We start from the raw sequence: 24,482 nt of genomic DNA, 5'->3' as shown, positions 1-24,482 counted from the left end.
TCCCACTCATCATGTCCCTCAGTACAAGATCTAAATGTTCCTTGAACACTGCCAGGGCCAGTGACTCCATCACCTCCCTGGGCAGCCCATTCCAGTGCCTGACCACTCCCTTGGAGAAGAAGTATTTTCTAATGTTCAACCTGAATCACTCCTGCCGCAACTTGAGGCCATTCCCTCTAGTCCTATTGCTAGTTACATGGGAGAAGAGGTTGACTCCCACCTCACCACAACCTCAGGTAGTTGTAGTGATTGATAAGGTCTCCCCTGAGCCTCCTCTTCTCCAGACTAAACAATCCCAGCTCCCTCAGCCGGTCCCCCTAAGACCCCTCCAGACCCCTCGCCAGCTTTGTTGCTCTTCTTTGAACACACTCCAGGGCCTCAATATCTTTCTTGTAGTAAGGGGCCCAAAACCAACATGTTATAAGGTTAATTACCTGTGTTGTGAGAAAGGAAATCACTATACAATTTATAAAAACCTTGGGAAACATGGGTCAATTTACTGTTAGCTCTTTTCCCAACAAGACAAAGTCCCAGCATGCTGACAAATCCACTGAAAATGGAAATTAGGTCTAAGCACAACTCTAGTGAATAGCAAAGGTCTTAAAATCTGTCTTCTCTTAATGACTGGGTCAGGCAGATTTTACATTTCATCACAGCGACAGGACAGAATCTAATCTGAATCTATTCCACGACACTTAAAAGATTACTCTAGAGGTATTGCAAAGCAAACATGATTAACAGGACCTAGCAGTGAATTAGCACATGGCATGATAGGTGGAGCTAAATAGCACTTTCATTTTCTACCCTAAAAAGTGGAAAGGATAAAAGAGAGTGATGGTGAAGGAAAGCAATTCCATGTTTATTGAGTTCAGCCATATGAACAAAAGATGCAGCTGGTATTTGAGTTGGTATAACAAAAATCGATGACTTCATATGGGGGTGCTTTATTATATATCTCATTTCCAAATTACCTAGCTTATTCAAACAAATCTTACCAAAATGTATCAATTAGATTAGCTCAGTACATCAATCAGCAGCATTCAAGATGTGCTGACTTCAGTTTTTGTGGTGTTTTCTTTGCAGCATTGTTGCTCTTATAAAAAAATTGTTTCTGTGGTCCTTTCAGATTTCCAAAGCTGGCTGCATCCAAGTTTTTTCTAGCAGTGGACATTTTGGGTAGTTAGGAACAGCTATTTCCAAAACCACATTTAATTTATTTATTACCTCATCCCAGAACTTATTTTACCCTAGAGCACAACTAAAACATATGTAACTAATTATCCCGAGAATGTCCACAGCTCCCACAGCTCCAGTAAATACAATTCTTTTTCCCCCTTTTCTCATTTTTTTTTAAATCCTGCTATTTTTCATCCTTTCTGATGTCAGCTAAGACCTACAGAGAAATTTTCACTGAACAAATTCCCATTTGCATCCATGTGCAAATTCATTTATGTTTCAGAATATTGTTTCAGAATATCTTCTGCTGTTCAAGTAATAACCTAGATTTTGGTCCATGAATCCTTAAGTCACTTTCTGACACTTAGGGATATTGAACCAGAAAGTCATATAATGAAGACACCAAGGCCCAGATTTAGACCATTTAAATTCCTTTTCAATCTCCATTCCTGGTAATTTCTCTTGGCTACACATGGCTGAAGGTGCAGGGCTTGCCAGGAAGAACTATTAGGCAAGAAGAATAAAGTAAAATTTAGCCAATATAAATGAGATTTTGGGTCTCTGATTTTGATTAAAATGCAAACCACAAAAATTCTGAGTTCTCCAGGAAAGAAAGTTGCCCTATGAACCTGAAGATTGTTTAAACACAGCTATTTTCACTGTCCTCCTTCCCAGTGCAAGAAAGAATAAACACAAAATACTTAGTGAAATGCAGTGGAATCATAGGAGCAACAAAGTCAACTCATTCTGTTTAGAATTCTTTTTGATGGAATTTCTGTGAAGTTTGGTTAATAAAGTGAATCCCAATTTTCGGACTGTGATAAAGTGTTTAAAAGCAAACAAGAAAAAAACCAATATAATAAAGTTTGAGGACAGTTTCAGTCAGATGTGTGCTAAAAGTTCCTCCGCAGATTTTCTGTTCTTCATTGCCACAGAATAGACTCTTCTAACTTGCTCGTGGGAATCAGGAAGGTTGCACATTAGAAGTATTCTGGCCCTACTTCAATGCAGTGTAGAGAACCAAACCTGTTCAGTCTAAGAATTAGAAGCAGTTTAATTCTCATGGAGAGGAGTTCCAAGTATGCTAATTTATCTTATCAAGAATGCTGGAAAATTAGCCTGAAGCAGCCCTCACCAGTCTAAAAAACAGATGGGTGTACCATAGAGAAGTTACTAAGTACTTACAGGTCTTGTTTAGGTTACAGAGGACCCAGGAGCTCAGCACATTTCATATTCAGGCTCTTGACCAAAGGTAAAATTCTAGCATCAGAGAAATCAGTGGCTAAGCTCTCCTAAGCTTCAGTAAGGCAAGATCAGCCTGATTAGGCTAATAGAGGACAAAGACTCTTTTAGCACAAGAGCAGTTTCATTGCAGTATTCAGAGTATCTGACAATGGAATATGATTCTGCGGCTGATCCTGTTAGCATTGCTATGTGGGAGTGAGTTCTCATTGAAAGTATTTTTAATCCTGTAAACAAAGAAATTTAATCTCTACATTTGTAAAATCCCTTCATATTTTTTCCATGAATATGAAAAGGAATATTTTGCATTCCTACTTTTTTTTTTTTTTTTTAATTAGTCAAATGACAACAGTATGTTTTGTTCCATAAATGACTTGTGAGCGTGTCCCCAGAAATATTAATCTTCCAGAAAAGAAAAGTGGATTTAATGGAAGACATAGAATAAGGATCTGCCCCAGGTTTTTAACTAACTTTCATACTGAGTTTCCATGTACTCTGTCAGACTTTTGGGGTACAACTGTCTTTGGGAGTGTGAACTACACTTGAGAAAATTTATACAGAAACTTATCCCACATTTTCTTGCTGTGTGTCATTTGTTTTACTTGTTGTCCACTGAAGCTAATGAGCCTATCCACAAGAGTAAACATAAGATGATAAAAATTTCCCTATTCAGACCCTAATTCACATCTCAAGATGTGTGACCAAATGTCGGACATTCCATTCAGAAGTCCAGATGAACTCATCATAGATAACTCACTGTGTTTCCATCTGTTTCAGATTTGAAGAAAACTATTTGGTTGGAAGAAGAAAAATACATTTTGTATCATTTTAATGCTGAACAGATTTAGTGACATACTTGCTTATTTAATCTACAATATAGGAGAGTCTAATGAACTGAGTGAGATACATATCTTGGCTTCAAATCTGTGCTAAGAGACACCAGAGAAGCTTCATTTTACTTAAATGAAATAGCATCTTTGTTAATGAGTGCAAAATGTATTCTGATGAAAAATGTATACAAGCATGAATATAAATATTTCAAACTATTGGAAATTACTTAACAGTTCATCTGCATTTTGTGTGTGTGTTTTTTCAGAGGAACAGTACTGTTTAGTCAATAAAGAAGTCTGTTTTTCTCCACTGAGGAGTGACTCCCACTCACAATAGCTGGAGAAATAATAGCTAAGTGAATCTTCCAAATGCTGCTAGGAGAATGAAGTGCAGTGTTGTGCTGCGCATCAGACACTGCTGTTGTGTGTGCCAGACAGGTTACCTTTGATAAAACACAGCCTGGGGCTGTCCAATGCCAAGCACCTCTTACAGAGCTCATGGCCATCTGCTACGTCTCAGGAAAATAGGTTTTCTCAGGATGGTCCCAATATGCTTCCTTTCTGTTGTACTGAATACACAGAGGGGTAATTGACATAAAAAATAGGCCTCCCCATAGACCAACTTTGCTGGGGAAATTTGCAGCTTCCGGTGACCGTGACTGGGGAAGCTACCAGGTTTCTTACTCTTTTCCCAGATCTGCTGCATCCTTTGCTCCTGTCACATGCACCTGGGAGGCCTCAAAGTTTGCAAGGAGCAAACTGAGCTAAAGCTACCCTGTTGTTTGTCTGTGTGGGAAAGGACTGTACAGACAAGGTACAAAGGTGGGAAAGAGAAGTATTAACTGCATCAAGGGCTGAGCCATATTCTTAGTGGCTGTTCCATTTTACACTGGTTTAAAGCATGTCCCAGTAGAGCTGAGAGTACGTTTTCAGTTATCAGAGGAAGGTCCACAACTTTCTCAGGTCAACTACAATAAGGCTTCGTTTTATTGTCTCCGGCTCAAAATTCATCTATACTTTCAGTTGTTTGCAATATACTTTTTTTCCATGCTAAGTAATGCCTATAAGACACTGCAAGTTATACTGCAGAAAAATGCAAGGATTCAGAAAAAAAATTGAGTCTAATTTTAATTTATGTGCTTGTTTTGTTGTGCAGTTCAGGTTTCTTAAATGTTGTGTTGTCAATTGGTTTTACAGTTGTTCTGTCTTCAAAGTTGTAGGATAAAAGACACGATTCTTAAGCATAGAGACTGAAGTTCCTCCTTCAGTGCAACTGAATTGAGGGAAAAATCAGGGGGCTGCTTCTTTCAAAAAAATTATACAATCTCAAATTGTATATAAGTTTATTTGGGCATTCTTCTATGAAACATCACGAGTGTTCTGGCAGATCTTCTTGTTAGAAAGTGTCACTTTGCTGTTGCAATCAAACTTTGTAATGCCAATTCACCAAAAATTGACAGGATATCTTTTCCAGATGAAGAATGAATGGAGAAATCAAGATATGAGAACAGCCTTGGCTTTCTCCCAAGTGTGGGGAATGAACTTTCCAAGTCCATTGTGACTACTGGAAGCTGTGCATGTCACACTCACCATTTCCTGGGGTTAGAACAGAAAGAAAAATGTAGTTGAAAGTCTTATCAGCCACTCTAAGACCTGGCAAGCTTACTCTAGTGTTGGGCTATCAAAGCCAGTGCTCTCAGTTATCTTTCTGGTTGCAGGCATGCAGCAGTGTTGCAAAAGAAAGTGTAGGACAGACTGACTAAACAGATGGCAGAAATAGAGAAAGATTAACTAAAGTGCAGATGGGAAAAGAGAGATACAATGCAGAGGCCGAGAACAGGAGTGTGAGCCTTACATGCTGGATTTCATTCAGAAGCTAACAAGAGGTAGTACAAATGGGCTTATCTTTTGTATCCTTTCCACTGAGCCTGACTGTCCTTGTAAACTTTTGGGATCAGGAGACTTAAAGGACTACAGTGTCATAAAGGATTCTCAAGTACTAGCAGAAGGTAGGCATTTTTGGCCATGAAGGTGAATCTCCTTCCTTCTAGCCTCTGTGATATAAAATTATGGTCATAACAGAGGCAATAAGATTTCTTGTTGTTGTTCACCAGGTAGGTGAGATTTCCTGCCCATCAGTTTGTGACCATTTCTCAGATGTAATCTCACATAGCACTTCATTCATTAAGCCTGTTTTCTCTGATCCTCTTCAATCTTGTTAACTGTGATCTTTTCTGGGTATATACTGTTCTACACAACAGGCAGAAGAGACATTTGTTATTTGGACAGTGATATGTCCAAGCAATAGATCTTCATAGAAATATAGAGTAACAGAACATCTTGAGCTGGAAGGGACCTTAAAGGTCATCTAGTTCCAACTCTACTGCCATGGGCAGTGTTGCCACCTGCTAGATCACTGAACACTGGTATGCTAACAGTCTTAGGGCTTCTGGTACGGGTAACTAGCAGTTTCTAAGAGTGCATTTCTCTCACAAAAATGCCTTTAAAAGTATACTGAGATCACTTGATGGAAATCAAAATGGAAGCATTACTATACTATGTGCCTGTCTCCTTAAGGATTTGTAACAATCAGAAGTAAGTGAATCCTGCAGTCTCAGGAAGATCAGTTATATGATGCTATCCAGTATTCATGTGATTGCGGGGTGACACTGAGGTCAGCCTGGGCACTGGACATCTCCTGGGGCCTCTGCAAAAAGCCACTCAGCTGAGTCCTCAGCCCTCATTTGCTGTGTGGGTAAAAGATGTCGTGGGCACACTGAGGTCATGTAGCATTCATTTCTTCCTTCTGCCATGTGTAAATGGAATAAGAAATGAGAACGTTATGTGAAGAACACTGCGAACACTAAGCAAAAATTGTTCTACAATTGGAAAAATGTAATTATTAGATTTCCTCTTTTTGCTTCTGTAAATTGCAGTGCTAGGAGAAGGGGGAATGTAGAAGGAGGGAAGAAGGCTTAAGTTCAAATTTTAATTAGCCATTTACATTGTAGTTGGAACACAGACTAGGAAGTCTTCTGATCAGAAGTGATGCTTGTCAAAGCTGTCTCAAGTTCTTCAAAGTTTAATGCTGAATTTTATTGCACCGTCTCAGTAATGCAATGAACTCTGAAATGGAATGGTCACTCTCTAGTGTGTGCTGTGTGACTTCTTCAGTGTGCAAAGGATCACTTTGTTGCAAATAATACTTCAGTCTGAAAGGCAGAAAAGTAGTGTTTTGCAAGTCACTTTTTTCTTTCCCAGTTCATCTCGTGTTCCCTGTAGTGATGGAAAAACTACCACAAACAGTGGACCAAAGAAGCACAAAATGAGGAGATGGATGGAAAAGCTGGTAGTCTTTCATATTTAGTTTAAGATACTTGAACTTTGAGCATTCATGGTCCTGTGACTCTGAGTCATGTCTGTGTTCTCTGAAATATGTTGGCTTCCCTTCCAGCTCCACTTCTCTGCGATGTCCTCTGGTTCAGTTACTCATACTAAATCACATTTCAAATCTGCTCTCTTGCTCTACTGAGTGCTGCCATGTGTACCACTAAGAGAACAGCACTAATATGGCTGCGGTGCCATGAGATGAGTCCCACAGCTGGAGCATGAGCCCTGTGGGGAGAAGGTTGGTCCAGGCAGATGGAGCAGGGCAAGGAGCTGCCGTACATTGTAGACAGAACAGTGCATCATGGACCAGTGAGCACTGAGCCTCATCTACACGTGTGGCCCACATCTGCCAGGTTCTGAAAGAGAAGCTAGTGATGACCATTTGCAGACTGATCAGTCCTTCTATGCATGGGAATGTAATTTGGTAGCATTAAGAAGAAGAAGAAATCATCTTATATGCCTTCAACTTGTATTTGCTGGATATATAATGCAGTACTCTAAATGAGATTCTAAAAATAAGAGCCAAATTTAAATACAGAAAGTCTTGCACCCAGGAGAGGATGACTTAAAATAGGAGTTCCACCTAATAGAGGAAGAGTGCTCAATGATTTTGTTACCTTATGCTTTTAGAATGGGGCATGAAATGATTCAAGAAAAATTGCAAGCCAGCTCTCCAAAGCTGAAAGCAGTTCTAAGCATAGTTAATTAGGAACAGAAAATTAACATGAGAATTGTTAATTAAAATTACTACTGTTTAAGAATCTACTGCTGCTTTTTCCACATGCAGCATAAAGGAGAAGTAAAAGGAAACAAGACCCAGTTACAAGTCAATGTGCAGAGATGATAAAGGGAAGTCAAAAGAATAAATGGATTATTTAGGGATAATTCTGTTCCATATTTGCATCAGAGCAGGAATGCATATTGCCCCAGATGGATGGGAAACAGCACTGCACTGTACCATTATCTGCCTGACACAGAACTCCGTGGCTGCCTTCAGTGTGCCTTGCCATTCTCTAGAGCTGGAACATTAGTCTGACATATGGTGGGCATATGGGAGGAAATCTTCAAATACTGAATTCCAAATGAACAGGCTTGTATATTTACAGATTACCTACAAACAAAGGTAGGTTTATCGCCCTGTCACAGCAATGTATCTGTGTACCTATGTGTCTACTTGGCTAGATCACTCAGCACTGCAATACAGTCAGGTTGTTTTGTGCTTGGATCATTTTATGACCAGCTTCACTTTTTAACCCTACACTCACACAAGCCAAGGAAGCAACAAACTATTGCACAGCAATTAGGTTATTGGTGATAAAAGACCCCCTTCAGTTTAACCTAACTATATTGTATAGATAAGTTGAAAGTAAGGGACGGTTTATTCATGTACACATTATGCATGTGTTAGCAAGTGAGAAGTGACAGGTTGCCATCCTGTGTGGTAGTAAAAGAAATAAGACACTAAGAACTGATAATGAAAGAGGAATCAGAAAGAAATGGGATGCAAAGAGGAACAGTCTCAATGTCCCTTAGATCCATTATTTTAGTAAACATTTAGAGAAAATTTGAGAAATTTACAGAAATTTGGAAAATTGGGAAATTTCCAAAGAGAGATGGGATTGTGTTGTCTGCTATTTTAAAATCTAAAAAGAGGTTATCCAGAACGTCCAGTTCATATTAGATATATTTGAGACATATTCTTCATAAAGATAATTAAAGTTTCAATCAACTAAAAATGTAAGTATAAAATTATATTTTATTCCATTTGATACAGTTTTTTAGTTTCCTTGAAAAAATTGATTTTCTACAGTGGGATTTCTTGCAGGATGTGCTGGATGCTGTTACAACAGACTTCCAATCTGATATTTGTATCGAGGGTATAATAACTTTGCAGTCAGAGGAAAAAAATGACACCTGAATCATTTAGATGTCTCTTCACCAATTTAAATATCTTGAAGACATCCATAAAATACAGGATGAAATCAAGTTTTTTCCCAGAGTTAATTTGGATTTTTCAAAGATTCATTTCTCATCAGTTTCCCAGAGTTGGCCGATGTCCAATTAAAGTTGATTTTATGTGGATGTTTCGATGAAGACTTAGGAATATTAGTAAAGGGAAGATGGCCAAAGTCTGTCCTGCCTAGGGATCTCCTCTGGTGGGACCCAGGCAGAGACTTGTCTCATCTGGAACTACTGAAGCCAGCAGACGAAGAGGGAGACCTGGAAGTTTGTCTTCCAAGGAAAACTTAACCCAAGCCAGCACATGAGACTGAGGGTTTATTAACTGGTATGGTATGGTGTGGCGTGGTGTGGTATGGTATGATGTGACTGTAGACAGTGAAGTCATAATCAGTGCCACATCAGTAGTCATGAATGAGGATAGTGGCAGGAACTGACTGGTGTTATTCATGAAGAACTATTTTTCAGTAGAAAAATGTACATCTCATGGGAAAAAATAATCATTCTTTCAGTTTTCTTTTTAAGAGTGAAAAATATTTCCTCCTTTCTGCTCTTCTCTTTCACCAGGGAAGACGAAATGGAAAGAGAATACAGGAAAAGAAAGCAAACCAGAAAACCTGTAGCAGATAGGGCATTTTTCTGACATGTTTTCTAAGAAAACATTTTTTTCCCTGGCTCTAGTAAGTATGACAGACTTGCTGTGTTCTGGTGCTTCCTACACCATTCAGATGGCAGCCAAGTAGAAGTAAGGGTAGTTGTTTTGGGTTATTTTTTCTTGTGGCGTTTTCACAGAATTGTTCAGTCTTCATCTTTTTATTTCCATTAGAACTTAACACAAAGCAAACCCTAATATTTGCAAGCATTTCCTTAGTAACTAGCACTTAAAATAGTAAAATCTCAGCATTGACCTCATTCCTTGCTCTCTGCCTTCCTTCATCTGATATAGAGGATTCTAAGAAAAGGAAATGGGATGGGCAGGCATGGTCCAAGCAAGGGATTAGCTCTGTGAAGACCTGAATCCAGAAAAGGGGCTGAATAAAGGGAAGGTTCATCAGAGAAGCTGTCTGTCAGATACTGCTGTATCTATGCTGTTGAGAATACCACTTTCTCTCTTATTGCAACAATATTTAACTTCCACTTTTTGTGTTTTCTTTGGAGAGAAAAACTGCCAAAAGGAAATTCTTTTGCCTATGGCCAAGTAATTTTATTCAAAATTCTTGTGTTGGAAAGGGGTTGCTAAAATCCCATTGGAATCTCCCTTCTGCGATGTTTCTGTACAAACACAGCATGGCACTATGTTAAATCACCATGGCTAAATGAGCTCTGCAATCTGTGATTTAAGAAAAATAAACTGATCATATGGGTTGAATCACAATAGAAAAGATGAATACAGAATATATCTTCTTTAATTAGGAAATCTTTCTGTTCCAGGTACTCAAAAAGTGAGGCTAATTCATGTGAGCATATTACATCTGGGCAGACTTAAAAATGCATCAACACAGAATATTTTAAAGTTGCAGCTTCCTAGGGGAAATTCAATAATTTTTTAGGGCCAAACACTGAAGCCAATAGGATTTTGTTCTGTAAAATCAGAATAAAACAAAACAGCCCCATGTTTTCCCTTGACTACTGATGACAGGCACCAGAGCTCCACAAAGGAAAACAGAAAATGAGCAGTAATGAATTTAGAAGTGATGTTGCCAAGTTACAATACTATCTTCATTTAAGTCTCTTCTAAGAATTTTTCCAAGGTATTCACAGGAAATAAATAGCTTATGAAATCAGCAGTATAGTTTCAGTGGAACCATTGACATACCCAGAAGCCCAAGTTAGAGCTTTTTCATGTGAGTGAGTCTCTCTATCACCACCAGCAGAACTAAGCATGGTTCAACAGCCAGTTGAGTCAGCAAGGTAGTTTGGCAAAAAATGTGGGTACAATCACTTGCTCTGTCCTGACTTCTGCAAGTCTTTGGTACTTTAGGATGATCCACTTTGTTCCATTGGATACTTTTACACACAGTGACCACATCAACTCTCGACCTTTTCACATCGTGCTAATTTCTAAGGCCAAATTTCAGACGCTAAAAGAAAGTCCACAAGCGAGCAGCCTTTGAAAACAGGATCATCACATTGGCAAGGCAGAGGTTGCTTCCTGAAGGGCTGACTAACTGCACTGTCATGGCTGTTGTTGTACCAGTGCCTGCTGTTCTGTTAACACCACTGGGTTCTTTGGATGTAAAATGAGAGCAGTGATAACCTCCTCCTGCCCGACACATATGTAAAGGGGAAAATATTACAAGACAGACAGGCGTGTGGGTGTTTCTTGTAAAGGACACTAGACCTGTCTGGCATCTCAGAACTATCTTTCTTGCAACTCTGTGAATTTTGTCAAGTGGCCATGTGATTTCACAATTTTATTCATTGCCTTGCATTCATGCTCTCTTGCTCCTCTCTGTCACATCCATGTTTGAAGAGCACAGAATCCTGGAGGAGTGGTGAGGAAGGGACAGACTGTCACAGCTGCTGGGGCTGTGTGAGCTGCAGGCTTCAAACGCCACACTGGCAATGCCATTCAAAACAGTCATACGAGTCATATGCTGAGTCGCCTGCTCGGGTTGAGGTTTGGATGGACATAATGACTGCTTCTGTACACAAACAAAGAAATACACTGTCCTGCAAGGTAGGGAGAAAAAAGCTCTTCGAGGCTGTTAGAAGTCCAGGCAAATCTCTCTGCATTCCCTCTGCCTTTCTGTGGGTAAGATGCCTCATACACGATATATGTTCCACATGACTCATTTTCCTTCTCTTACTAAGATCACTTATAAAACAAAACTTTCAGTCATTAAAAGCAAGTCTCTGGCATTTTGTATTCAGTAAAAGTTAAATGACTTCTCTAAAATCTTTCTAAATTTCTCTACAGTGGGTTTGTGAGGTTGTGTCACAGATCTGACAGTCATAGTGAAAGAGGAATATAGCCTGCTCCATATATGAATGAGGAAGTCTACTCTTTTATGTAGAGTTAGTATATTGCACATGAAAGATCTGGAAAGCTTGCCTTTTCCACTTCAAGCTGAAAATACCATAGCTCGGCCCAGAAACCTCTCTGCTTGGGAATTGCAGAGGGATGGGATAAGGCAGTTCTGTGGCTCAGTGATTCAGGGCACTGCAAGAACGTCGCACGCTGATGCTGTAAGCCAAGCCAAATGAAAGTCTTGTAAGTGCTTATTGTACTATTTAAACACACTCTTAAACCTTTCTGCACTGTTACTCTACTTCCGTCTGACTTTATATTAGCTCTTTTAACAATATATTTAAGATATTTTAACGATATATTTATATTTTGCATGAAGAGAACTTCATGCAAAAATTGAATAGTTAATTAAATGATCTATGTCTGGCGCCATAAAGCATAACTATGTCAGTTTTTATTGAATTGAATTATATTTTGCCTGTTCTTCCTAAAAAATATTGAGAGTTCTCATACTGGAAGATGAAGAGACTGCTCTGAAGCTGTATTTTCTCTGTATGAACCATATAGCTATAATTTTAGGTCCTTGAGGAAAGTCTAAATGTTTCTCTGGACAAGTGCTGTGGCTGCTCTTGAGGTGTCTGATTCAAGCACACAGCCAGCGTGTACATTGGTCCCTCTTGCCTGTGAGTCCTTCCTCAGAGCTGGTGAGGAGATCGCAGGCATCTGAACCTCCATGGCATGTGTGTATGCAGGCTGACAGAACTTTTGCATGGTGGGGAATCGATGTTTCATGTTCGTAGGCCTTTGATAAGGATCTTGAGAATCATTGATAATCTTATTCATTGCTCTGTACCTCTGAGCAGCAGGGAGGAGTTAAGTGGTGGGAATCAGTAAGGATAACATCAACCTGAGAAGACAAGCGAGTTGGCAAGAGTTTCTGCTCTTGCTTGTTGCTTCAAAGAGCTTCTAGAATGCTGCAGTTTTGTTTTTACCATTCAAGAGTTATCTTAAAAAAAAAAAAAATTGGAGTGAACTCAAAGATGATCCATAACAATGGGTAAACAATGGGAGAATGTACAGAGAAAGATTTGAGGAGCTCTGTATATTGGGTGGATGACAAAGTTGGGGGAAAGCCTGCAAATCATGCTCTTTGAAGAAGAAAAAAATGTGTTGAATGGCTTTGCTATCCAATGAAAAAATATATAACTGAGTAAATGAGATCTGAGGCCTCCCCTAAAAATCCAACAGAAAAGAAAAGCCTTCATATAAAGTCCAACAGCTTCATTTTGGTCTGACAGAGATGAAAGCAGAGGGAACTGTTCCTGCTGCTGGGTCAGGTGAGGGCACTGCCTTGGCAAGATGAGGTGTGGCCATGGCTGTGGCACAGCAGCAGTGGCAAGGACATGCTGTTGCATTAAATGTGGAGATGCACTGGAGAGGTACACAAGAAGCCCGGCAATGAAATGGCTGTGCCATTGACAGGACACGTGTGAACTGCTGCGAGCTTCTCCAGAAGCATGGATTGATTTTAGTACCCTTGGTAAAGTAATCCTTTTATCATGTATTACGATTGAGCAAATGAGCAAAAGAAATAACAACTAAAAAGAGTAACAAATCTCTTTTTGGCCTTCGGAGAAAGTACTTTTTAATTTTTTTTTTTGGGTCAAATGATCAAATTTGACAATCTAGAGTCATAGGCAGGGACACCAACATGCCAGGATACAGTTTGCTCCCACAAATGTCAGACAAATTCTCAAGAGATAAGGAAACTGTCTCCACTCTCATCATAATTCAGAATCAGCATTTCAGGTAAAAGAGAATGAGGGCATTTCAGATCTCTGACTGAACTTAGTGTAAAATGCCAAGTATTTGGCATCTGCTACACACCACTTCAAATGATGGTAGACCCTGCCATCAAAAGAAGCGCTGATTAAAACTCGGACAGCACACTGCCAGTGACTGCAGGAAGGGCCTGGCTTACAAAAGTGTCTGAAAATTTTCTTGCGAAGTAGAGAAAAATGGCCACTTTTAGAACATTTTTTTTTCCTTTTCTGGAAATGATTAGATTTGGTGATGAAAGTTATAACTGAATGTAGACTGGAAAGTTTTTCTGGAATAATGAAAGAACTGCAGAATGGAAGATGTCATTCCAAAATCTTTAAGGAAACTCTATAGCAGGTACTAATAAATCCATGAACAGCTTGATTCATAGATCACTTTATACTTGTTGTCCTAATGGGGAGAAAAACAGGCTTCCAAAATTATAATCTTCATCGAGGAAAACTAAGAAAAATCAATTGCAGAATATTTACTGCCCTTAAATTTCTCTGTTAGTTTTTGGCAAAGCAACATTTAACTGGTCAAAGCCAACATATAATTAAATCTACCTGAATTCCACTACTTGCCTAAGCTGACGTATGTTATCAAACTTTTTCATACACCTATACTACCTGCCTTCCTTTACTGAATACAATAATTTTGATGTATATTTTTTGATATTTTTTTTTTTTTTGGTAAAATAGTTTTGAATTCTTTATGGAAAAAGTAATTCAGAATAATTATGGGGATAACTACCCACATGGTGCACCAAGCCTACTTTGTTTGACACAAGTAATCACATAGAACTGTGGTGATAGTGGGGTAAAAGAAGGAATGAATATGTCACTTCATAGGTTATTAGAAGTGCAACAGTTTAAGTTGCACAGTTAACAGTTGTCCTTAAATCATAATAGATTGACATTCATAACTTATTTTTCATTAGCAATAATTTACAATAATAAAAAACCTGATACAGCACTTTTTTTTTTTTTTTTTTAACATACATTTGACACTAAAGTGAAAGGGAAGCCATTTAATAAAGCACAGCTTAATGGAAAAATTACTAAATACATAATCAAAAGTTACCTCATCTATCATTGGATGGGGCTGTTTTGTCTGCTTTGTATTGCCTTAAGAAATAATCATTTTTAAGTTCAAAGTGAAGAAAATATCCTTGACTCTGAGGAGGATGGGGGAAGAGGAGATTCCTCGACATCATAAATGTATGAACTATGGTTTCTTCTATTTCTATAAATAAGATCAGTTCTTAAAAATAATGACCAGAAGAGACCACAAATAACCCATTTAGACATTATTAGAGGAAAATTAGAAATAATGCAGAATATACAGCAATGTTCAATAAGTAGTTTTGTTTTTTCATGGGAGAGAAAATACAGTGCTCTATTTGTATAATCAATTGATGCTGTACTTCCCACTACAGCATTATCAAAAGCCATCTGTAATTAACATACAGGGATGGGAGCTTTTACTGCTCATTTATCCCACCTGTTCAGGACATCTTTCTCAGGAGAGACTAAATTACTTTCTGAAAGTACCTAAAGATGGAGGAGGTGAATTCCATTCTCTGGGTCAAGCAACATGAATTTATATCGTAAAGTGGCCTTCTTCATCAGACTACAACAACAACAACAACAACAACAAAAGAAGAAAAGGCTTTTGTCAGGCAGAGCAACAAAGTGAGCTGAATGTAGGCATTAGTAATTTCAACTTGAATCAGGTGAGAGAATTTCTTTTTTAAAATCGGAAAATATTAACGTTCTTCACTGAGAATCTTAGTAAGATGCTCTGTGGAAAATCTGTTTGCTCACATTTGAGAATTCAGACTTATACATGTACAACAGGCACCTGAGTGAATTATGAAAACTGCTTTTTGAGAGTAATGAAGGAGCTTGTCTTATTTATCACAGTAAAAGAAAGTCTGGAATGTAATGTGATTGCTTTCTGGGAATACAACTGAGGGCTAAGCACCAAGACAGGTGAACTAAGGGCACGTATGGGAGACTGATAGATAGATATGGGACCACTATTAAATTTAAACTGGTAATTAGGCAACCGTTTTAAATCAGTGCAACTATTTTAGCAAGACCTAGGGGAAGGATAAAAACACGAGAGATTATGCTGATGCTGGTACCTTTGTACCAGTTGCAGGACTATTTTACCTGGCTCTGGAGTTCAGCTAGCTCATCCTTCAACCCATACTGAGAAGAGCCATTGGCTCTGAGGACAGGCATTTTAAATCAAAGCGACTCCTTCTTGTAGCAGCTGTATCAGAGGCTGAAACAGTCAGAAGCTGAAACTAAACAAATTCAAATCAAAATAAGATGAAAATGTTAATTCTGAATGTAATCGTAGCAATTTGTCAGTTTGCATTTCCTCTCAGTGGAAACTTTGAAATCAAAATGGCATGTTTTCCCTAAAAGATAGGTTTTTTGTTCATTCACAGTACTGGGCTTGAATCAGGAACAGATTCATGGAAATCATGTGGCTTGTATTTTGCTGTGTGTCAGACAGATTACTCCCATAGTGCCTAAAACCTCATTGCTATCATTCTACTTATTTACATTCAACCTCCTTTTAAAATGCAAGAACAGCGTAAATCAGACTTAATCAGTGTAAATGAGAGTTGGGGCCTACGGTTCAGTGCTTCTGTGAAACAAAAATACATTGTTTTATGATATGTCTTTAATCTTGAATCGTTTTACTTCATGTATGGTGATAGCTCGCAACAGTAGATTATATTCCAGTACTTCTTTGTGTAGCTTCCTTTGCAGAGGAGGCCAGCCTCTAGGTTAACTTCTGGAAGTAACTTTGGAAACTAAATTTCAGGCAATGCTCCAAGAAAAAGAGGCACATGTTAAGGAACTGACATAACTTTTTAACACCACAACCAGCATATTTCTTCAGAAAAACACAGCCAAAAAGAGTTGCCAAAACCAATATTGATCTAGTCCTCCATCCAATCAACAAATGCCATTGTTTATAAGATATAACTTTTCTTGGTAAAAGTTCAAAGCTAAATGCCAAGGATTTAAAAAACTATTAAAATAAGAGGATTTAGATTTCCAGAAACTCTGGACTGTTTTCAGCCTCAGTGAGTATTCTAAGCCATTAGAAAAGTATCCAAAAAAACCTCCTTGGTTTTTATATGGAATCTAACAGTGAAATGACAGCAAAAGGAACATGGGTGCAGGCACATAGGTATGTGTAAGATAGATGTGTACATAAAAAAAGTATTTTACAAATTTTGAATCCAAAAATGGCACTTCAGATTTTCTGAATCACTGAAATTCAGTCTGACACAAAGAAAAGAGAATTATGCAGTACGATCAAATGAAGTTTGCAGAATCTCCTGTGTGTTGATAAAATGTCTGCCCTTCTAATCCAGCAAAATAAAAAGAGTGTTGCGTTCAAAATTCCGTGAGCTTAGGTTTTAAAATCATAAATCCATTGAATCATTGCATAGACATGAGATTTATTTACCTTTTCCTTAAGATGCTTTTTAGTAGAATCAGTCAAATGTTCCTGAATTTTCCATGGCAGTAATAGGTCCAGAACTAAACAAACCCAGAATAAGTAGAGCAAACATTTATCTTTTTGTAAGAGGTTTTCACAGTTCCTGTCTAGGGTGAATCTGGGCTTCGTTTATGAAAGACACTACAGGAGCTTTAAATTCATGTATTCAGGTAGGCTGTACTGCAGAAAGCCAACTTTTCAACTAATCTTCAGTATCCTCAACAAGTGGGAGATGAGCTTTTGAAAAGTTGGAGTGATAGTCTGTGTTCTAGATAGCACCATCAGGGCGTTCTTCAAATATTAGTTTTACATCTAGTTTAACAGGCCATTTAGGTAATGATGAAGTGTCCTGTTTAGACACTGAATGGTAAAATTGGGTTTATTTTCATAACCTTTAAATTCCTGGAACCCTAACGTGGGTCAACAGACTTCTGTGGAACACTGTTTGAGGTACTCCTGCTTTTTGCTTAGATTTAAGATTTTGGCTTTCCTATCTTGAGGGTGAGGTGATTGGATGTTAACTCTGACGAAAGCCCCAGTGTGCCTATTTGTTAAGAATCCTGGTTATTTACTGAGCTGAGTAGCAACAGTACTTCCTTCTCTCTTTTGCTGTTTCAGTGGCCCATGAGAGCCTCCAAAGAGACATAGCACATCCTCTTTTGTGCCTCTACATGCACAGGACTTAAAGTTTCTGTCCAGTGACACAGCACACAGCAGTGGCTTGAATTCTGAGAGTGTTACATCCGTAGCCCAGGATATGATAGGGGACTGCCATTTTTTAAATGTCGTCTTATATATATAAATACTTCTTATATATATATGCTTCTTATATATATATAAATACTCAGAGGTATTTTTCTGTAAACAGGAATGTCTCCAATTACAGTGAAATGAATACAATTGCATTAATTTAAGTTAGCTTTTTGTTTTCTTCCCCTTCAAAGATGTGATGCTATATAAATGTGAGATATATATGTATGTATGTATGTATGTATGTATGTATGTATAATAACCAGTATCTGATAATGAGGATCATTTTAACTTTAGCTCAAAAATGCATCCTTCTTGGATACTCATTGGCAGAAAGATACTTACCCCTGATCTGCAGGTGAAATGTCTTTTCCTTATTAAGAGTAACTTGCACTGGTTTGATGGCAAATGTAGATAAGGGCACTTGTCAGTGTTGCCTTCTCCTCCACTCCACCATAGCCAGCTCTCCAAACAAGAGCACAGGTACTTTTAGTCAATACCATGTCAGAACTCTGACCAATCCCATAAAATGAAGAAATATTAGCCAGAAGGATGAGACCCTGAGGAGTCAGGATGGGTGTTTAATAGCAGGTGAGCTGCTCCTTGCCTGGCCTGGCTGGCAGGAGGCAACCCTGGCCTTCCACTAGGGTGGAAAATGCTTCACTGTAGATGAAGTGTTTTTCATTCTGTTGCCCTCTTCTTAAAAGTTTCACCCATGGGCAGCTCTGAGGAGACATTGGTAGCATTTTAAGCCCCTATGGTAGCAAGGTGCTATGATCCCGTTGGACCCTGTAAGACCCGTGAAGCAGCGATGGATTGGACACACACCAAAGGGAGGAGTTCCTTATGTCACTGCTGTTAACCTGTCCTCAGCTGTCTACCTGTTTTTATTTGATTCAGGATTCTCTAAGGGGCTCTTAAATAACTGCTTTGCTGTGATGAGCAATCATTTATAAGACTACGTTGGGTTCATTTGTTCAGCATTTTAGGATGAACTGCTTCTGTATAGCAAAATCTGACAAGCCTACCTGGTCACCCATTTTTTTTTTTTTAATCTTCCTGGATCTTGCTCAAAAGTAGGTGTACTATTCTTTTTTATTTTCCTCCTCTGATAAAGAAAGCCATTCTGGAGTGGACGTTCAATGACATATTTTGTTTTCAGGGAGATGTTTAAAAATATTTGAAATCTATTGCCAGTAACTATTCATAATATTCCCTGTGGAAAATCTTGTTCCCAGAAGTTGCCATAGGTGACATGGAAGTTCAGGAATGATAAATGTTTCTTTTTGCTGATGATTTCACATTTTCTTCTTGTTGCTGACATTTAGACAAAGCTTTCTGCTGACATTAGAAAAAAAATGATTTTCCCTGTCCAGAAGTCCTTGGCCAAAACATCACTTTTGTGCTTGCTTTCACATTCTTAAGTTCCCAGTTGTCCTAAATGAATTCTTTTTTATTGATCTAATGATTACTAGGTTCAAATTCTCCCTGAGTATTCTTTCGTTTTATGCCTTAATTCTGTAGCTGTAGTAAGAAAGCTCAGCTGTTTCATTTTAACGTTTGCTGTAATCTTCCCTTCTCTCTGCCCAGCCACACAATAACTTTCACTTGATTTTAAGTTATTTAATGCCAGGTGGCTACCCAAATTCAAATTGAGGTTTTTTCACCTCTTTTTCAATCTTGAATTACTGATTCTTTCATTCATACGCATTATTGGAAGTGTACATACTCCATCAGTTTGGTGCCTTTGTTTATGTTCTGCTCTACAGCAATACGATTGCAATTTCTTTCTTTGCCACTCTTACATTGTCAGGCTCCTCTATTTCACTGATCCCATCTAGCATACTCTTTTTTTCTCTCTTAATGTCATGCCTTATTTTCTTTAATTCTGAACACAGTCAGCTCAGGCCAAAACTTAATGTATAATGCAATGGTCACAAACTAACATATTCTGTAATAGTCTTTCTTTGTAGAATTACTACTATTCAGTAGAAGCCTTATTAGTTCCGGATACTCTGAGATTTTTAAATGCTGCTAATTCAAAACTTTTGAATTTACTTTTATAACACTCAGACAATTAAAAGCAGGCTGGAAAACAATGAAGAGATCTGGGACTTGTTATGACACTCTTGTTGTTGCAACAGTTCTGGTTGTTTGTGTTTTAAAGTGAGAAAATTGAAAGTTATTGTGAACAAAACCAATGCTTGTGAATGCTAAACTTTTAAACTCGTTTCAATAATGGCATTTCAATGCCTTTTACAGCTATGAAAATAAAATCCTAAGAAAACTAGAAACCCATGACAAAAATCAATAAAGTACCATAAAGTGGCTGCTAATCAGTAACTATGCAACAAGTCTGCAATAAAATAGAAAAGGCAAAAGAATATCTGCAGCCCAAATCCTAGCAGATCTGAAAAATTAAACTACTGTAACTGCAAGAGCCAAGACTTTGGGAAGAGGCAATGAAAACGACCTGCAGAGAAGCCTGTGTACCTCTGTAAGCAGGAAGGATTTGTTCCACTTTGCTGCCACGGGAGAGGGGAAAGAGGACAGAGAGTTTTGCAGGAAGCGTGTGCTTCTTACATGGCTTTTTTATGCCCCTCTTGTTTATGCTTTAAAATGCTATTAACCTGTGCATAGCTGCTGCTGACGGAAGAAAACCTCTTACAGTTGTAGTGAAGACTGAGGATAAACACCTTCTTTGGGGTTTATAACTTTATTCCCTACAGAAAAGCCACAACGCAGACACCTGCTGACTCAGGATTCTGGATTCCTGGGATCAGCACCTGTATGTAACACAGCACAGTGCTGTGGAGCCAGATCCCCGTTTCCATGCTTTCTGTTTTGGAAATTCAGCTGCAGTCTGTAACAAAGAACTGTGCAGTTAAGAGGATTCAACATTATATTTTCTGCCCTCTGACTACAAACACCCTGTAAAAGCTTCTCATCTATGATACAGGATTGGAAAGAGCGGTATGTAATGAGGACACACTTGCTAAGAAAATTAAAATATTAAAGAGGCAGAAAAATAATGCAGTCTCCTAATTTTTAGCACCGTGATCTCACAGTGCCACACAGCACTCTGCTGTAGCACACTGCTCTGTTCCACCTTCATAGAATCATAGAATGGCCTGGGTTGAAAAGGACCACAATAATCATCAAGTTTCAACCCCCCTGCTGTGTGCAGGGTCGCCAACCAGCAGACCAGGCTGCCCAGAGCCACATCCAGCCTGGCCTTCAATGCCTGTAGGGATGGGGCATCCACAGCCTCCTTGGGCAGCCTGTTCCAGTGCGTCACCACCTCTGTGTGAAAAACTTCCTCCTAATATCTAACCTAAACTTCCCTAAACCTGTCTCCCCCTTCTCCTATCACTACCCTCCTTAACAAACACAAAAGAAATCCTATTCTACCAGGTCTTATTTGTAGCCTTTAGCCTTAAATACCTGCAGCACTAAAGACCCTCTTCGAATGCTCAGCTGTGGGCAAAACAACACTGAAAGTGCATACAGCATGTTGAAGCTGTATTACAGGATAGAATCTTCTCACCTCTCACAAAAAGCCTTTTAATATAAAAATAATGAGAACTTCTAGTGGAAAATAGTAATCCAGAAACTTCCTCATTTTGCTTTTCTCTTCAGGCCACTCCTTGCATAGCCCCTACAAATGAAGCAATGTAAATTGGAATTGATTCATCTTCTTGGAGGTATAAAACTTGGTGTGTTGCATTGCATTTTGTTTATAAACTTGACACCTCACATTAAGTGACAGAGAGGATATATGAATAACAGGAAGTTTTCTACTAAAACAGGAAACTATTTTTAATTTTTTTCAGAAGCACTGCACAGAGGTAGGGTAGTTACAAAGCAGTGATGCTTTGCTCCTTTTCTTCTATCTGTCTGACCCCACACAGTGACCACAAGGTCTTCCTAGTTTGGAAAACCCAGTACTCAAGAAGTAAAGCTTCTAAAAATATAAATATTTAACTGCAGATAAAAGTAGTGCTAATGCAGTACAAGATGCTCAGGCAAATGGCAGCTTTGGAGCTTTCTGCAGTGACATTTAGTTACATCCTTAAGTGACAGTTGTAATCCCAAACTCAGCCAGGTACCACTGGGAACCCGCTTTCCTTCTCAACACAATTCCATATTGTTTAGCTGCATGAGCACAGGAAGTTTGAAACTTAGGAAACCATACACTTTTCCTTATGCATCAACTGTGACTTTTCTTTTATGTGCTTTGGGCACTTACCTGCCTGCTTTAGAAGGAAATATTTTACAAAACAACCCACATAGAGCATTAAAAATTACATCTTACCAAATTATTGATAATCCTACAGTGACATTACCAGAGTTACAGGGAGAAAAAAATTACCTCAGTAAATTCCCAATTCTTGTTCAGCATTGTTTGCTGTTTTTGTTTAGATTAAAGACTGTGGAAAAGAGAAAGAAAGGAAAAAAAAAAGAGGAGGAAACTGACTACAATCCCTTCACAGGATGATCTTTCTACAGTTTTGGTATGAAAAAGGTGGAATATGTCAGCAGAACTCTACCATTCCATCTCTTAGGGTAACCCCGAGCAGTCTGCTGAATTTTGGAAGAATTTCTCCATCTGAATGTATTTTATCTTTGTTGGGGTTTAAATACCCACACTTATGCTACAATGGACAAACACCAGAATATCTGAAGAGGTGAGATGTTGGCAGTTTAAAATTTGTTTATGTGCAAATAAGAGTGGGAGGAAAATCCTATGAGATTTTCTGTTGAGAAACAGAAAATTGTTGAGTGGGGAAAAAAAGGAAACGCATGTATACAAAATTTCCAAATTGAAAGGTGATCTGCAGGGATCACAGCAGCAGTTTTAAGAAAGTCTCTGCCAGTTGGGGGTAAGCAGTAGTTCAATCAACAGGATTCACATTAGCATCTGCCATGGCTTCTGGTCTGCAGGCAGGTTGTGGGGTCCAGCAAGCCAGCTGGACTGAGATCCTGGAAGCCCTGCGACCCTCAGCCCAAGTTGGCCTGAATCAGCAGCAAACCTCTGCAGCCTCCTCCACGGCAGGGCGCCTGGCAGGCAGGCAGGCAGGTTTTGGCTTAAACTGGGATTGCAAGCTGACTGCGATAGAGGTGTAGGCCAAAATGAAGTTAAAGCCAGGGCTTTCATGGCTTCCTTGCTCTTGTCTTAAGTAGGATTCCAAATAATACAAAGCACCTGGACTGCTCTGGAGTCCAGCTCTGGATGTTCTGGAGCTGCAGTCTCCCAGACAGAAACTATATGGTGATGTGGCTGCATCACAGGAGGGAACTCTTCAGGTTTGACAAATCTGTAGAAAAATTTTGTAACTTTTTTTTGGAACTTAACTAGCTGACTTCTGAAGCAGTGCTTCCATCCTGGCTATAAGGACATGAAGTGTAAAAGGAAAGTAAAGCGCAGGAGATATAATCCTATGGGTTTTAACTCAGCAAAATAGGCTGAGAATTTTTTCTAATGATCCTAATTATCTCACTGAGGCCAATACTGGGATTTTTTTTCTAATATCTGGGTCACAACATGTTAACAGCTAATGAAGTGTCCTGTGCCACCTGAAAGTGAACTAATAGAAGTGAACTAGTATAAGAACTTGCCAGAATCAGAAATGTCACTGTGTCATTTTGCCACTAATGGTACTACCACTCTAGTCCTTATTTTGTTTCCACTGTTCAAAGGACTATCTTGAGCTGGGGGTGGAGTATATTCTGAAGAAAGACCACACTATTGAATCTGAACTGCAGACTATGTTGGCATACGACACATTTTTAAGATGATATAGCAGTTCCCTTACACTGTAAAGGGTAAAAGCTGTCTATCAAAAACATTATGAAACATCACAGTGAAATAAAGTGATTCAGTTCAAGACACAGATACACAGATTCGTAAAAACAGAAATCAGATGCTGAAACTGCACTCTTGTGGATCTTGGTTGAAGGCTAATCCAATATTATTGTCTCTGAAAGCAACCAATATAATTTTCTCTTAAGGTAAAGTACTTGGCTACTTCTTTCTGTGAGAGGGAGACATTTTGCCTTCACCAACTTAGCTGATAAGCCTATGAAGTAGGTTGGAAGCCCTCCCCCCTTGGTATTGAAGCAGTGGTGGCAGATGCAAAGAAATTTCAGAATGTAACACTAATAAGTTTATTGACTTGTCTTTATTTCTTTCACCCCGTACGTGAACAAATACTCGAAAAACGTTTCCCTTTTACTTATTGGAACGACTAATTGGTAGGCAAGAGGAAGAGCTGAATTTTACATGCCATCATAGTTCCCTTTTTTTGTTCCCCTTCCACATTTTTCAAATGTGGGCTGAGCTTACTATTCGATGCGGTGCTCTTTACTGATCCAAACTCCACATTAGTCCCTCTTCCTATCTCACCATGCACAAAGCAATGGGAAAGTACTGTGGCTGCTTCTTACTGATTACTGCATATTGATGCGATAAAGTAGTTTGAGGGACTATCACGATGAACTCCAGCTGACTGCTTTCAGCCCAGAAATATTCCATACAACCAGGCACCGGCCCTTGAAGCATTTCCTTCTTTCCTTCAGCTTTGCTGTAAGGAACACTGCCTACTTATCTGCACATCCTGAGTGCTTCTCTGTGTTTCTTTAAAGCAAGACAAAGAGGCATTCAATAGGAATTTGCCTGTATTATATAGCTTTGACTTCTGTTTTTGCCATTATCACATATCAGCTCTGCTTTTGTTCCCTAGCCAAGTTCTTCTCATATTTTCCAAATCATTCAAGTGCCTGCATCCAGTGCCCCAGCAAGGTTTAATGAA

At 38.8% G+C, this 24,482-nt stretch overlaps 1 protein-coding gene across 1 annotated transcript in view; it reads left to right on the top strand.

The window, feature by feature from the left end:
* Positions 1-11,636: 11,636 nt before the first annotated feature.
* The window catches only part of RBPJ (recombination signal binding protein for immunoglobulin kappa J region), an 88,500-nt gene continuing 75,654 nt past the window's right edge, over positions 11,637-24,482 (top strand). The window contains exon 1 of the mRNA XM_031588447.2: positions 11,637-11,811. Within this exon, the coding sequence (XP_031444307.1) occupies positions 11,801-11,811 (11 nt within the window). The 5' untranslated portion in view covers positions 11,637-11,800. The remainder of the gene's footprint in view (positions 11,812-24,482) is intronic.

Source organism: Phasianus colchicus, chromosome 4 (genome assembly GCF_987193195.1).
Source record: "Phasianus colchicus chromosome 4, bPhaCol1.hap1.1, whole genome shotgun sequence".
NCBI lineage: Eukaryota > Metazoa > Chordata > Aves > Galliformes > Phasianidae > Phasianus > Phasianus colchicus.
The sequence above is the reverse complement of the archived record's forward strand: the minus strand, read 5'-3'. Positions and strand labels throughout refer to the sequence as shown.